The sequence below is a fragment of the Biomphalaria glabrata genome, chromosome 1, assembly GCF_947242115.1.
Source record: "Biomphalaria glabrata chromosome 1, xgBioGlab47.1, whole genome shotgun sequence".
Taxonomy (NCBI): domain Eukaryota; kingdom Metazoa; phylum Mollusca; class Gastropoda; family Planorbidae; genus Biomphalaria; species Biomphalaria glabrata.
Genome location: NC_074711.1, coordinates 71,512,514 through 71,528,545, shown reverse-complemented (window position 1 = coordinate 71,528,545; position 16,032 = coordinate 71,512,514). Strand labels below are relative to the sequence as shown.

Here is a 16,032-nt window from a genome sequence, read left to right as displayed (position 1 = left end):
TAATGGGCTAATAAACCTACATAGGGTTAGTTGTGCTAGCTGTTTGGAGCTATAACAGAGTAATCAACATAAAGTATCAGAAGAGGGATATACATATGTGTGTGTGTGTACTGGCACTGCTAGTCACTTAAATTGCACTGATATGTAAAAGTACATCCAATTCACAATACAACAACCCACTTCATAAAATATATATTATTGAAACGCATCTTTCAACACAAATTTCTATCATTCTGTTCAGTGACAATGTTATCAAGAGTTGTCATTTTTTTTTAAAGAATATATTTAATTTTTTAAAATTCAAAGTTTATCATTGCCATAATTACTTACATCAAACAGTGTATTTCTTTTGAAAATATATGGTAATCTAGGTCTTGTTCAAAACAACAAATAATGCTACACATTGTAACATTTGATGTGAATTCTTTCATTCCAATTATAAAAACATTTGTTAAAGCTTGATTTTATATGTAAGTACATACAAAGCATATGAGTAAACAGACCAAATATTGACATTATATTTTTGAGCTTTGCAAGACTTCACTACTAGCTTAAATTAATGTATAATTTCCCTTTTTTAGAAAAATTATTATAAGTGTTTTTAATTTTTATATTACACAGGCTTATTTAATAAAAAAAAAGACAGTTTAATAATGATAGGCTTTTTTACTTAATTTTTTAAATTAAAGTTTTGTTAAGGCAATGTTCCAGACAAGAGTTTTTAAAACTTTTACAAGTGATGCGACCCCATATCAAGGGATTTTAAATATGTAATCATGTTATTTTTACTGCTCAAATATGGATTTTAAGGATACAGTGTAAATACAACAGACTTTTTTTGTCTTTTTTCAGCATGTCAAGCTACCCCCTCTCCCAAAGAGGGCGTGCCCTACTATTTGAGAAATGCTGTTCTAGACCACTTTCATTGTCATTATGACCAAAGTTGTAATAGAGATGCTTGATTATATTGTTATACCACTGCCATGTACACCACCATTATGTACACCACTATCCAAGATAGTGCAGAAGTTGCGCAATATTAGTGACTAGACTAGGAAGGATGTTGACATTAGAGAAAAAAAGTATTTCCGCCCAAGTCTAGAGCCGAAGTGAAGAGATTGTGCTAAAGGAAGATGTTATTATGTATTTGTGATTTCCTGTGAATAAACATCCTTGTCTCGTTGAGTCGTCTCACTTAAGTTATTACAATATGGATACATGAAATTTAATTCATGGAGTAAATTACAAGTTAAATAAAATAAAAAAGCTTTAAAAATACTTTTTGATGAGCAAAAAATAAGTTTTTTAATAATAAAAAAGATAAGCCAGCAACAACTTTCATCATTGCAGATATTCCTGTTATATATATGGGCAACCATAGGATGTTCCAGAGCTAGAGGCAGCATACTGGGTAGGATCATATAGAGCTGTTGTCTCTGTTCTAGTTAAGATGACTGACTGCACACAAGCTGACAAACTTGCTTTTGATAGACTTGGAGGTAATGTTAAAGATGAATCTAAAATTAGGGTGAAACAATTTCATGTTATAATGAGAAGCAAAAACAGCAAATGATACAAAAAGAATCAAAAGTAAAAAAAAAGTTTGATTGGCTATTATTTTTACAACTGAATGACTATTCTGAATTACATCTCCAGGACTATGCAAATACATTTCAGTTTTATTTTTGTATGATAAAACAATATATCAAAGAATTATTTATATAGATTTCTAGTATTATAAAAATTTATATTGACTGTATTATTTAACTATTTTACAAGATGATATTAAGCTCATGTAAACAAGATCTTAAGTTTCCATTTCCATTGGGGACAATCTAATACAAACACACAAACAACCTTTATAGACTTATAAAAAATAAAAGAATACTGAGTTTATACCTTTTAATCCTCCAACAAATAAAGTTGCATTGGTCATTGGTTGAAGTGCATGACTTGCTGGTATGTTCATCTTAGACTTCAAAACACTATCAACTGTACATCAAAGATAAATTCCATTTAAAAAATGTATACATATATGGTCATATGGAAAAGTACAATATAAATAAAAACAGAATTAAAATTATCCATACAAGGATGCCACCAGTGCTGTGTATTTCAACAATAATATTGGGGAACTGGTTCAAAACCACAGTTGGAGTAAGACAAGGCTGCCTACTTTCACCTACACTTTTCAATATCTTCCTTGAAAGAATAATGGAAGATGCTATCGAGGGTTATGAAGGTACTGTAAGCATTGCAGGAAGAAGGATTACTAACTTGCGCTTGGCAGATGACATTGATGGCCTAGCAGGCAGAGAAGAAGAACTAGCTGACTTGGTAATGAGCATTGACAAGACTTCCGCAGCATATTATATGTGAGTCATGGATGCTGACTGCAGAGCTAGAGAGGAGGATCCTAGCAATGGACTTGAGATGCTACAGAAGGATTCTAGGTATCCCATTCAAAGACCGCATCACAAACCAGGCGATTATAGAGACAGGGTTAATGCAGCGATTGGACTCTATGATAACCTGTAAACTAAAAATCTATGGCCATATTACAAGATCTTCGGGGTGCTCGAAAACCTTCCTTCAGGGAACAGTACCAGGAAAAAGAAGAAGAAGTGGACAGAGAAAGCAACATAAAAAATGGATGGGCCTGTCATTGAAAGAGGTTCTAACTAAGGCAAAAGACAGAGGAATGGAGAAAGACGGTCGACAAATCTTGCATGGTGCCCGATGACTAAGGGACTAGGTAAAGGTAAGTTAATATGGTCATATAAAATAAACAAGTAATGAAAAGCTTGTTTTTAGAGGTGAATTGCTTTTAAATTAGATTATATATAGTCTCTATAAAGGGGCTATGCTAAGTAGATTTACCTGATAGAGTCACTGAGTTAGTGTCCAGTTGTAGGCTGACATCATGCATATTACCATCACATACATTGGCTGTAGAATCTAATGGGATTACTAACGGATCAACAAAACCTTGGAAACTTGGTGCCAGGTAAAAATTAAGCTAATGAAATTAGAACAGAAAAAAATAGTTTTGAGTCAATATCTAAAAGTTTAATCAAACATTTCAAACTTTACTCAGCAAAAATTTTTAAAAAAAGGTAGGCATAGTCAAATATGTAATTAATTTCATCTTTTTAAAGTCAGTATACCTAATCTTTAATTTCAAATAGCTAAAAAAATAAATTTAAAACAGAAAATAAACTATCCAAAAGAACACAAAAGCTATTTCAAATAATGCCATCCAATTTAAAGAAGGTATCAAAATTCTTGTTTTCACTTTTAGACTTAATTTTTCCAGTAAATTTGCTATTTAAACAACCTGATTATTACTCCAGTCCAAAGCAACATAATATGTAGAGGATGTAACTTGTAATACAAATAGTAATCCAGAGCTTGAGGTTGTACTTAAACGTAGTGTTATTGAAAAATTCCCCAGAGTTGATACTAGACCTGCAAATAAGCAGGAGTGGAAAAGCCTGATTTATGTAAATGGAATGAAAATATATTTGTCATTATTATAATATAGAACCATTATAAGGTCTAAAATAGTTTATGAAAATCAATAAATATAGAAGTTGTTTTTGTTGAATCTTGTTTCTGGAAAAGTTATTTGTTTTCATTTTGTAAAGCTACATTCAAGGAAGTTGTTATGAGTTTTAAAGAATATGTAAATAGAAATTCAAATAACTCTTGCTTATTTTGACTATATTTAGAGCATAGCTTATGTCCCTTGTTGAAATCAATATTCTAATCATATACAGTAATTTATACATCTTAGATTATGTTCAGTGACATGGAAGATGTGTTAAATACATGACATATATATTATTTTAAGTGATATTGAAAATAATCATTTGAAGTAAAAATACAAATGTAAGTAAACACTGATATAGAATTTATACATGATTATTAGGTATAGATCAATCTAATCTTTGGTCATCCTACCTAATCCTAAGTAAGAATTGACACCAGACAGAGTCACGCCATAAGAAACTTTGCTAGGAACTGCTGGAAACTGTGTTCTGTTTAATGTGCTAAGGAAAACAATAAAACAGATGAGGTTGAATAAACTTCAAAAGAAACCAAACGTAACATAAAAGCAATGTATTAACATACAGCTAATATAAAAAGGTATTAAATACACTCAGGATTCAAGACTAAATATTCTCAATTTTTAAACAAATCTACATAGTAAGAGTATATATTTATATATTTTGCAATCATTACTCAATTTTTAGGTAGAAATTGTCTGTAAGGGTTCTTGAAACTTTAACAGAATAAACAGCTCCAGCAAACATAACTTTCTCTGGCTGAAAAATAAAATTAGAAACAAATTATTCTATTAGTAGTCTATCTGTCAAAAATACTGTTTGCCACAAGACAGGAATAATAAGAGGTGTTAGCCTAAGTTTTCAGGCTAACAATTCAATTATTTAAAAACAAAAAAACAAAACAAAACAAAAAAACCCAAAAGGACACCAGAAAAATGAATTCCAGGTAACTGGTGATATGATGGTGTATGGCATCACATCTTTTGTGTTTTTATTTATACAAATTTTAGCATGGAAGCAGAAGTTGATTGGTAAAAGAATGCAAGAATGCCAGAACTGGTATATGTATGCTGAAAATAGGCTTAGGGGAAATAAATGTAAGGGAATGTATACCAGATGATACCATCAAAATGGAAATCTCCTCATGTTGTGCTAAGAAAATCACTAATACTTATATAAAGTGGCTATTGTTGCACCTATTGAATTAGTTGTATATAAAATTGGTTCACATTCCAATAGCGCCGATTTCATCAATAGGTGATGATGTCATTTGTGCTATTTTATTTTTCTTGTGGACTAACTAATCTCCCCTTGTTGCTTCGTCAAAATGTTTTTATGATGCAGTAGACTTTTGTCGTAGATTGTTTGGTTCTTTCTCTCCATCTTAAACTGTAGAGCCAATCTGTATATCTTTGGAGCTCCTGAATTATAAGTGTGTCTTCATTACTGGATAGCCTTATCATTGACCCTGTTATATATTCTTGGATTATTTTGACCCCTGTTTAGGGTGAGTTTTATTTCATATTGTATAGTTAATTTTTATTTGGATTCGATTGTATTCGTATTTTGTATATAGATTAGAAGAATCTGTTCTTTATCTTTTTATAAGGTCTCAGTGTCAAGTTTCAGACTCAGTTTCAGTCTCAGGTTTCGGTGGTGAAATCACAAGTCTCAGTTTTAGGTTACAGGACTGAAGTTTTCATCTCAGGTTTTCTGTCTGATGTTTCAAGTTTGATTTACAAGTCTGAGGTTCCAGACTCCAGTTTGCGGGTTTTTGTGAAGTTGGAAGTTTTTGATGGTACTATAAACATTTACTTATGGATCGTCGGTGAACAGTATCTTGGCTAGAATGTAGATTTACGTGTATTGCCAGTTGTAGTTCTGAAAGATTGTCACTGTGTTGACAATATTATTTTTTAAAATACTAATTAAATATTTATTGTAATACTATTACAATTACTGAATTTTCACATCATATTGGATCTATATGCATTTATATTTTCTTTATCATTATTTTTGATCATATATCATTTTCATTGTAGAAATATAATTAGATTAGATTCATAATTTTATTTAAATCGTCATACACATCATTTATTGGTTTATGTATAACTGGGTGTGTATGATGTGACTGTCGGGCTGAACTTGGGCCTAAAATATTAAAATTTGTCACGAAATTATAATATAACAAACACATTTACAATTCAATTTAATTTTAATACCTACACACATTAATAATTAATAATTTCATTCAACAAAGACCTGACAGCTATCAATTAATGAATACTTTTTGTAAGTATGCTTTATTTCAAAATTTTTCAGAAAACATGTAGAATGAGGAATTCTTTCTAAATTATAGGCTGTTTTGGAGATCTCGCCCAAGCATAATTTACTTCTATTGATTACAGATTTAAATCCAAGAATCTGCAATCTTAATACAAAAGAAAAAATGTTTAAGAAAAAGAAGTCATTTGGACTTGCAAAAAAAGGAAAGGACTTCTTTGCCTGTAAATCTTTTTCAGTATTAAGATTTCAGATTCTGGGATTTAAGACAAAATTGAGAATATGAGAGATGCCAATGAAATATACAGGTTGGTTGCTTGAACAGCAGAAAATCTGAGATTATGAATAAAATGCGAGTTTACTCATTTCTTTAATGTCATGGAATTATAGTGTTTAGAGCTTGTTATTAACAGAGCTTCAAAATTGTGGACATGACATAAACTCTAGTAATCATTTAAAAACGTGCTTGGGAAGAGCTTGGAACAATATTTCACAAGTTACCCTTGAAAACACTACATGAGTTTGGATTTCTAGACACTGCTTTGAAGTGCATGGATGACATTTTGAGCATCTATGAGTATAAGTTAAACATTACCTTTAAAAAACTTTGTAAAAGTTATTCTTTGTAAAATGAAAGCTGTTTGACAAATTTTCTAGTGACCACCCTGTCTTATGGCAAAGATAAATTTGGAAAGCTGAGATAAGTTATATTGATATTGCATACACTTCATTAGATAGTTTGTTCTTAAATGTATTACCCAATGTTTTAATATACTAAAAAAGGTTCTTACCTGTGCATGGAAAACCTGTGGCAAAGGTGATGTGCTGAGATCATAGACACCCAGTCCACCTAGATACACTTTGTTTGTATTTGGAACAGGAAACTGTGTTGTGATGTTGGGGCTAAGTTTAGTGTTCTGGTAGTCATTGTCTAGGTCATTCTTTATTGCAATATAATCATTGATGCGCAGAATGGAGATCTATCAACAAAATAGAGAGAGAGATATATAGAAAATGTAATATAATGTTTGAGTTTCACTTTTTAAGTTTCATCCTTTAACGTGCATTCACTTAGGCAAATGATGCTAATATTTTTATGAATATTTCAAAGTGAAAAAGGATTTCAAAGAGATAGAAGACAATGTGAACTTCGGTCATTCTTGTTTTGTTTTTTATGTGGATTACTGTTTATAAACAGAAACAGATGACCTTTACATCATCTTCCCTATAGACCACAAGGTCAGAAAGATGAACTTTACTTTTTACTATTTTTTATATATAGCTTTCAATTTTAACTCTAAATTATACTAGTTGTTTTTAATATTTGTGGACAAATAAAATTTTAGACCAAGTATAATATAAATCATGACAGTAACTAACATTGTTCTGAAAATGTATACACAGCTCACTATGCACACATATAAAGCAGTTGTCTGAAACAAAACCACTATGTTGGATATGCAACAGTGGTGAGAAATTTTGACCCAGAAATTGTATTTTTTAAAGTAAAAATGTCATAGATATTGCCATCAACAGATGCAAATAGTTCAGTGATTACAAGCAAAGACTAATATTTTAAATGATTAAGACACAGGCATAGCTGGAAGACTTCCATAGCCCTGCCATAAGACTAAGTTAACACATGGATATACATTGGGTATAATAATCTTTCTTTTTAAATACCTGATAACATATGTAATTTACAAGATTTAAGGTGCAGCATAATTGAACTAACTCACACTTATTCTGTGACCATCTTTGATACTTTTAGTCAGCACAACTTGTAGATCTGTGTTACTTGATGTTTTCATGTGCAGGTTGACCACACCATCCATAATGAAGATAGTAAAATAGTAGGATGGGTCTTTAATTATATCTGCTACATACAGTAAGACTCCATCAGCTTTGTAAATGGCTATGTCCAAATCTATGGAAAACCTTAAAGAGACATTAGGAAAAAAAAACATTTTAAAAGCTGAATAAATAAAAGTCATGACCCAACAAAATAGCATCAACAAAATAGGAATGACAAAATAGCACTCTTGACTGACTAAATAGCACTCTTGACTAAATAGCACTCTTGACTAAATAGCACTCTTGACTAAATAGCACTCTTGACTAAATAGCACTCTTGACTACATAGCACTCTTGACTAAATAGCACTCTTGACTACATAGCACTCTTGACTAAATAGCACTCTTGACTGACTAAATAGCACTCTTGACTAAATAACACTCTTGACTGACTAAATAGCACTCTTGACTAAATAGCACTCTTGACTGACTAAATAGCACTCTTGACTGACTAAATAGCACTCTTGACTAAATAGCACTCTTGACTAAATAGCACTCTTGACTAAATAGCACTCTTGACTGACTAAATAGCACTCTTGACTAAATAGCACTCTTGACTGACTAAATAGCACTCTTGACTAAATAGCACTCTTGACTAAATAGCACTCTTGACTAAATAGCACTCTTGACTAAATAGCACTGATATTCATTATATTATTTTCTCTTTTTTTTTCATCTTCAATAATTAATTTAGAATATGAATAATATAAATACACAAATATTATAGAACACTAGTTGTACTAGGTAAAAACGAATAAATCAAAAATATATTTATTTACATTCCAAAAATGAACTTGAAAAACATACAAGCATTTTGACATCTAGAATAATAGTTCCAGATTAGTCAAGTTTACAAAATGGACTGTCAGAGACAAATGGTATATAATGCCAGATAGAAACTCCATCAGAGGCCACATTGTTACCAGATGTCAATTAAGATTGAAGCGCTTTGTCTAGTTTGCAGTTTTGCTTTGTTCTCCTGTATTGTATCGAAAAATCCTGTTCTCATGAAGGGTGTACCTGTGGTTCCTACAACTCCGCTTCAAATAGTTCAGCATTCGATTTGCAGTTTAAAAAAATGAGACTTTGATATCTATGTGATTGATGATAGACATAGAAGGACAGGAAACAGAGAAATCAATGTTTGAAATGGATTATTTGCCATCTGAGATTAACCAAACAAATTAGCGAGATAAATGTGATAGCCAGCTTGACTATTCCCATCACCACTAATTTGCCAATGTTGTGATAATGAGACCCCAGGGTTTGATCAAAGAGAGCTGCTGCAAGATATTCTGAATTATAACTCACAATTTTTATAACATCATACAAGGCCAGATTTATTATAATCAAAGACTATGAGCAACTGAACACAGTCTCACCCTTAAAGGGGCCTTTGCATTTCAAAAATATATCTATGGCCTCCTTCAGTCACGAAGCAACTATGGATAATCTCATGAAAATGACATGTATGCCTGGGCATTAGCTGTGGTCAGAATGATGTTTTTGCCCACACATCAGTTCCCCCCATCCACGCAGCTGATGTATCCAAAGGGATAGCAGTGCAGATACATTTTGGGGTCAGCGGAGTCACATTTTAACATTTTATACATATTCAACTGTTATATTTAATAATATTAACTACATTTGTATTGAATCTTGATAAAAATCCTGCCAAGGGGCTCCACTTGTTAAAATTGGGTACTTATGATATATTACTAACAAGTTAGTGCTATTTTGTCAGAATTACTTTATTGTTTGCCATTTTGTCAGGTAACCAAAAAATGTTGCTTTTCTATTGAGAATAACTTGTTTTCTTGTCCTCAAAGTTTACCCTGTTTCCAAATACTCCACAATACTGGAGACCATAACATGGTCATTGAAACTGATATCATACATTCCAGTCATCAGGAAGCCCTCGGAGTATGACAAATATGATGGAATAGGTGGAGAAGCACAAGATACACTTTGTGTTGAAGTAGTCATCAGCTGAGTTGTAGAAGCTACAGGTACACCAGCGTATGACACATCAGCATGAAAAGTAGTGTCTGTCAAACTAATGGAACTGAAAAACAAGCAAAGAAGAAATTTAACTGTTAACTAAAGACACATAAGAAAAATGATTCTAAGAAAGCTTTTCATCTATTTCGCTTTATAAAAATGGAATTATTTGGTCTAGGTAATGATATCTTCTTTTAAAAGTGTTTATTATCTTTGATTAAAAAAATTAAACAAAATTTCAAAGGAATTAAAATAATTTTAGTCAATAACTCTGAATACCAAGAGCAACTAAGCTTAATCTGTTTTTCAGCAGTAATAGACAAACCATAAATATTATCAATATCACAATATGTAGTATAAAACAATATCACTAACCCATCATTCACCAACAATCTGGAGATACCACCAACAAGGGAAACAACAGTTGGAAATTCTGGCAACTGTACAACAGAAGGCTTACCACCAATGTGAAGGACAACATTGGAAGGAAATGACAGATAGTCTGTAGTTAAAGTTGGGCTAGTTTCTTCAAAAGTAACTCCATCAATGTTTACTGAAACTCTAAAAAAAAATGTTTTTAAATTATTTGTTTGTACAGAAGTATAAAACATAAATCAGAGTTTCCACAGCTCTACTATAGAAGTTGATATAATTTTATACCTTTCCATATAGTATATCCACCACAACCTAAAAAAACAAAGTTAACTTTGTGACATTATAATGTAATTGTAACATTCAACTAACCTGAAAGTAGAACAGTCTATTTTAATGGTATGTACTTGACCATCACTAATGTAGTGACCAGAGCTGACCACAGTTGCTGTATCATTTTGCCGATAGACCACTATGACATTGCCACCATAAAGTGCCAGGTATAAAAATCTCAACTAAAACATATATATTAGAGAGATTTTAATCTAACTTTATATTACTGAAGAAATTGTAGAAGAGAAACATCAAAAACAAAGATTTCTATAAATAAATAATATATCTAATGCTTCAAAATGTTCAGTTATAAACTCAAGTAAGAGTGATTTTATATTAAATGTAGAGGATATAGCAATAGTAGTTACAATTAAAGGTCAAATTGTCAAGAACTCTTTTAAATGTTCCATTACTTTGTTCAAACATAGAGCATTTTTTTAGCCACATTTACAGATCCAATATTTATCATTTTTAAACATCATCAGTCAAAAGGTGCTTTAAGGGTTTTATTAATAGTCTTAAAAACAGCCCTTAGAATGTACTGATTTATTGAAAAACAATGTATTAATTAATTATGTAGCATAGATAAATAGAAATATTTCACACAAAGATTTAGTGATCCATTTACATTTAAGTACATTATATTTCTGCCAATCTAACAAATAAAAAATAATAAAAATTTTTGTTTGTCAGGTACAAAAAATAACTGCAAAATTTCAACTTGTTTTGAGATTGGGTGTTGTGACGAACCGTTTTAGCTCACTCAAGGTATCACTCAGGTCTAAGCATTTAATTCATTTATTTGCACGCTATTAATAATCAATTTTACTAATTTAGCCAATCAAGCGCTAAAAACACAGCCACCACCCCTTCAATCCAACCCCATACCCTATGGCAGCGATGTCACCTTTTACTATCCCCACCTTGACACGTGCCACACTAGACTCTTGACAAGAATACGCTCCCCTTTTCCTACCTTGTCAAACATCCGTTGACCCCCCCCCCCCTTTGTGGGGAGCGGCTGGTCACTTCAAAGGGGCCATTCAACTCGACACCTCGGGCGGCGGTCTCCCCGTTCGTCTAGCGCAAAGCCATTATCAAGGTATAATCTCCTTTGATCCGGCCGAGCTCTGATACCCCACCCCCTCCTTTCTATCCTCTGACCACCTGGCGAACTCCCTGGACTTTCAACTCGCGCCTTCGCGCGGTGTCTATCTCCCGGAAACGCCGTCACGATCTCCTTGTCAAAGACGCCAAATAGTCTAGACCACCTTTGCATTTATCTCCCGCCACTCACCACCCCCACCTTTTCTATCCACGTGTATATGGACAAACTTCATCGTCCGATCTCATTCACGCTGGAGAGCCCACAGGGAGCACATCTATCTCTTGCTTGAGCTCTGGACTATTTTCATTCCCTTATTTCACTTTGGATTGGTGCTTTTATCTATAGGCTACATCCGCCTGAAATCTTAGCAACCTAAAGCTGATAGCAGATTTGCTGGCACCAGATCTGTAGACATCAGACCTACTCATCCTTCAAGAGTCCAAGTAACAACGCTAGCCACAGACTCGTCACTGGCTTAACTGATTGGTAGACGCAGCTTAGCTCTGCAACCATACAAGTTGGACTGCACACGGAGCCTGGATCCACTACGCCAGCCCACCAGCAGACAGCATCAGTATCAGCCACACCAGTCTCACCAGTGCAGCACCGGACCAAAAGCTAAGCAACCAGCCCAATGACACTCAGACCACTTGGTTCTAATATCTGATGATGATACTCCTATATATGTAAATACGCTAGATTCCATACTAGCAACTGTACAGCATTTCACCTTTCATTATCTTATTTTGTATAATAAACTGTACATAAGTTTACATCTAAATATAGTATTTGTTGCCTGCATTATAACGCTGTTCCTGTAGTTTATATGTGCAAGTAAGGATTCTCAAACCATAAAAATCCCCTAGACACCCAAAACGGCCAATACTTTAATCCGACTTGTCACAGGTGTGGAAATAAAAGCGTGTACAAAACTTGCACCAGAAAGACAGAGGAGTTTATATAAGCTTTGTAAAACGATGGATGGACGACATCCATCAGTGAACTAGCCTATCATTCACAAACTATGAAGAATACTAATATTGGGATAAATTGTAAAAGTATCAACACTGGTGCCGTAGCAATCCCCATACAGTATTAAGATAGAAGTATAATTATAGACAATGTGATATTGATCATTTCTTAAATCATTTTCAACATTTATCCTTTTTTCTTCTATATTTACTTTTAGTAATTGCTTCTTTTCTATTTTTGTCAATTCATGGAAATATACCTCTGGGTGTTTATAAAGCAATGTTTATTTGTCCCAACAAATTTTTAAAAAGAAATGTTGCTATTGATACTATAATAAAGATAAATATTATAAACTTCCACAATAATTGTTTCTATCATTGTGGGTGACATTCATTCTTATTGGAATATTCTTGAACATGTTAATATTGAATTCCCATAATTTGAAGTGTGAACTGATGAAAACTGATGTTGTTAATTTGCCGAATACAATCAGAACCATGTGATCTTCATATATAAACTTATTGTACATTATATTCACTTATGTACATACTGCACCATCACTACTGATGAAAAGAACAATCCCACTTGGTTCCAGGGTAGCCAGATCTAACTCCAGCTTCTTCACCTGCTGCAACTGATTAGGAAAAGACAACTGAGCATATGCTGACTGACTGGTGAACAAAATTCCATTGATGACCTAGAAAAAAATGAATTTGTTAAAGTATTGAATAAATGCTAAATGCAGCAGTCTATCTATAACTATTAGATTGCTGACATTTCAGTCGCACTTTTAGCTAAAAATGTCATTAGGAAGATCAACTCAAACACATGTGATGGGAAAAAAGTTCATATTTACATTTGCAAAGCATCCATCAGTGCTAACACCAGGTGCTGTAGAGGCATCTTTGAAAGACAAAGATTCTGTTGTTTGATTGGATGTTAACGATATGTTTCTCATGCAGCCAGCAAATGCAATCTTTCCATTTCTGGCAGTGTAAATGAGTAGAAGCATATTATATTTTCTTATATAGTAAAAAAAAATATTGAGGAAAAAAATTAACATAAAAATGATTTTGCTTTATAGTACAATAATAATGCTAAGAAAAAGAACATACACTATTAGTATTTTATTAACTCACAATTATTTAAGAATGTTTGTTTTGAATTAAAATCTAATTATTGTGTTTTAATCTATTACACATTGATACACCTCAACACAATGTAAGATATAAGGTGTATGAATAAAAGAATTTCCTAAATAAAAAGTGGCATACATAATTAGATCTAAATATTAAAGCTTATAGTATTGCGACAAAAATACATCAATCAAAATGCAAATGCATGTAAAAACATTTTAACAACTCGAAAATATGCCTTTTTAAAAATTATTTAATAATATTATAGTGATCTAGAATTTAATTTAGGTTTGAATATTTAATAAAAATGTAAGATATACCAGAAATGTTAATACTTACCTAATTGTAGAGTTAGAACCAAAGATATAGTTTTTCCCATTACAAGGTGAAAGGTCAATAGAAGTGACGGTCTCATTTTTGACATCCAGACTACTTTGATCAGATATTTTTCTAACAACAAGTTTCAGCTCAATTGGACTTTTCATGACAAGAATCTGAGTACAAAAAAAATAATTCCATGTACCTGCATAGCTGGTAGCAAAAATGTGTTCAAGATATTTTAAATACTAAAACATGTTTGTTTTGTACTCTTTAATTTGTTGCTAATAAATCACAAGACTTGAATTTATTTGACTAAAATTGTGACATAACCCTTAAAATGCATGTAGTAGTTTAGCCTCTAAGCATCAGAATTGTAATTCCATTTTGTATGCACTCATTGTAAAAGAACTCAGCACTTTAAGGGTTAAGCACTTGTCTTCTTAACAATATAATATAATATTATATAATTTAATAACAAAATTTCGCGACAAAAAATAAAATGTTTTTGAGACTTTAAACATTCAAACAGATAAGATAAGTTAAGATAATTTGTATTGATCCAATCAAATGGAAATTCAGTTTGACAACAGTTGACAACCTCATCATAACTATTGTAACAATAACATTATAGATGCAAATACGAACAACATTCACACACAAAACACATAACACTCACAACCAGCGCTTTATGAATTAGACTTCTATGAACTTCTTGATGATGACAGATGATCTTGTAACACTCTGGCCGACAGTGGGATGAAGGAGTTTTTAAATCTTTCTGTTTTAGTTCTAATGGAAAGGAGACGACCACTTCGTTCAGATCTTATGTAATAGTGGTTTAATGGGTGAAGGTTATCTTTAACAATCGTGAGTGTTTTGGAAAGGCATCTTTCATGGAAAAGCTCTTCTAGAGAGGAAATAGATTTATGATATTTAAAATTATTTAAAAAAAAAAAAAAGGGAATACCTGCATCCACTGGCCATTAGAATACTGGTGATTACTTTTTAAAATGTAAGGTATCCCATTGGCTACAAGTGACAATTGAACATATCCTGAGGTAAGAGAAATGGTGAAACTGGTTGCCTGATCAGAAGAGGTGATACTAAACAGTGTGGCATCAAGGGAGAAAGTTCTTAGTTCAAGACTCAACTGTATGATGTCAGAGAAGGCAATGGTTCTAGGTGGGAGTTCAGCATACCCCCAACCAGTAAATGAGGTGCCTGATGTGGAAACTGGAGAAGCCATACTTGGTGGTACATCACAGCATTTGACTTGCGTTGTGGCAGAGGCTGCTTTGGTCCACAAGTTGAGGTACTTTCCCTGGTACTGAGTGTTGAACAAACATCCTCTGAACTCCCTGTTGACAACTTTTGTGGTCTAATAAAGGAAAAAATCTAATTAATTCATAAAACAATTCATTTTTAGGTCCCCATAGGGGAAATTATTTTTTTTTGGCTATCTGTATCTCATTTAGATCTCAAAAATTATAAAGTGCTTGTCAATATCTAATTTCACCTTCACAATGCTTGTAGTAACTGAAACAGCTAATAGGCCTATAATATTTTTACAAAAATTCAGACTTGATATACGACCAAAAATGTACAGATAGTTCAATACTTTGATTTTTTTTTATATGATATATTAGAACAAAAATTATATTACCACTTTGTCACTGGGAAGAGTTCCAATGAATACATCTGATGTTAAGTTAATTGTCTTTGTGTTTGAATCTGGTCCAACTATACTGTCAGACACAGGAGTGCCAGATGGCAGTGGAGTCACAGTCAAATGGCCAACATTTGCATATCTAGCAAATATAAATTTAAAAAAATAGCAAACTTTAAAAAAATTAACTTTACTTTGATACATCAATATAATGTATTTGAAAGTGAGAGATGTCCCTTTACTCTCTTTAATTATGGCTACAGCTGGGTATTCAAAATAACACAAAACCTACAGTACTCTAGAATCTTTAGAGCAGAAGACAGTTTTGTTGACTTTACTCTTATAATTGAAATGTAAACAAGGATAGCTTTTAAAGTCCTTACTAATTATGCATGATGGTATGAAAAAAAGAAATAGA

General features: G+C 32.4%; 1 protein-coding gene across 2 annotated transcripts in view; it reads right to left on the bottom strand.

Annotated features, from left to right (window-relative positions):
- The window catches only part of LOC106073686 (laminin subunit alpha-like), a 52,693-nt gene continuing 36,661 nt past the window's right edge, over nt 1-16,032 (bottom strand). For both annotated transcript variants that reach the window (XM_056012323.1, XM_056012332.1), the window contains 16 exons: nt 15,612-15,756; nt 14,916-15,326; nt 13,967-14,121; nt 13,348-13,477; nt 13,042-13,188; nt 10,451-10,593; nt 10,082-10,267; nt 9,540-9,770; nt 7,592-7,790; nt 6,644-6,832; nt 4,246-4,328; nt 3,964-4,052; nt 3,338-3,468; nt 2,881-3,019; nt 1,900-1,992; nt 1-1,517 (listed from right to left, as the gene is read on the bottom strand). In XM_056012323.1, coding sequence (XP_055868298.1) covers nt 1,360-1,517; nt 1,900-1,992; nt 2,881-3,019; nt 3,338-3,468; nt 3,964-4,052; nt 4,246-4,328; nt 6,644-6,832; nt 7,592-7,790; nt 9,540-9,770; nt 10,082-10,267; nt 10,451-10,593; nt 13,042-13,188; nt 13,348-13,477; nt 13,967-14,121; nt 14,916-15,326; nt 15,612-15,756 — 2,629 coding nt within the window. In that variant the 3' untranslated portion in view covers nt 1-1,359. The remainder of the gene's footprint in view (nt 1,518-1,899; nt 1,993-2,880; nt 3,020-3,337; nt 3,469-3,963; nt 4,053-4,245; nt 4,329-6,643; nt 6,833-7,591; nt 7,791-9,539; nt 9,771-10,081; nt 10,268-10,450; nt 10,594-13,041; nt 13,189-13,347; nt 13,478-13,966; nt 14,122-14,915; nt 15,327-15,611; nt 15,757-16,032) is intronic.